The 578-nt window shown below is 61.9% G+C and overlaps 1 protein-coding gene across 1 annotated transcript in view; it reads left to right on the top strand.

Moving 5' to 3' along the window:
- EMH_0033670 (uncharacterized protein) overlaps nucleotides 1-578 on the top strand; it is a gene marked incomplete at both ends in the record, with an annotated part of 11,329 nt that overhangs the window by 1,195 nt on the left and 9,556 nt on the right. Inside the window, 1 exon segment of the mRNA XM_013494779.1 lies at nucleotides 3-578. Within this exon segment, the coding sequence (XP_013350233.1) occupies nucleotides 3-578 (576 nt within the window).

The raw sequence follows: 578 nt of genomic DNA, 5'->3' as shown, positions 1-578 counted from the left end.
TGCTGGACTACTACTCGCCGCGCGACGTTCTGGGGGAGTTGCTGCCAGCACTGCAGCAGCAGCAGCAGCAACAGCAGCAGCAGCAGCAGCAGCAGCAGCAGCGGTATCCTGCTTTGGCTGCTTCGTTTGTTTGTTCTTATACAGCAGCAAAAGTTGCTGCACTTGCTGCTGCTCCTCTCGCCTCCAAGCCGCTGAGCGCATTTATTCTGTTTGAGTTGCTGCAGCTAGCTGCTGCTCCTGGCCCTGCTGCTGCTGCTGCGGAATCTGCTGCTGCTGCTGCAGCAGCAGCAGCAGCAGCAGCAGTGTCTCCTTTGAGACCTTTCGTTGCTCGGGCCCTCCAAAGAACAGCAGCAGCAAGCAGCAGCACGGTGCAGCAGCTGCTGCAGCAGCAACTGCATTCGCTGCTGCTGCTGCGGCTTCGAGGCGCCAGGGGCCCTGACGGATCGCCGCTAGGCATTGGGCCTCCCCTGCTGCTGCAGCAGCAGCAGCAGCAGCAGCAACAGCAGCAGCAGCAGCAGCAGCAGCAGCTGGCGTGGCAGCTGCTGCTAGCAGGTGACGCGGAGGCGCTCGATCCAAGG

Source organism: Eimeria mitis, genomic scaffold, assembly GCF_000499745.2.
Source record: "Eimeria mitis Houghton genomic scaffold, Emh_scaff1281, whole genome shotgun sequence".
Taxonomy (NCBI): domain Eukaryota; phylum Apicomplexa; class Conoidasida; order Eucoccidiorida; family Eimeriidae; genus Eimeria; species Eimeria mitis.
This window is presented reverse-complemented; position numbering and strand designations above follow the sequence as displayed.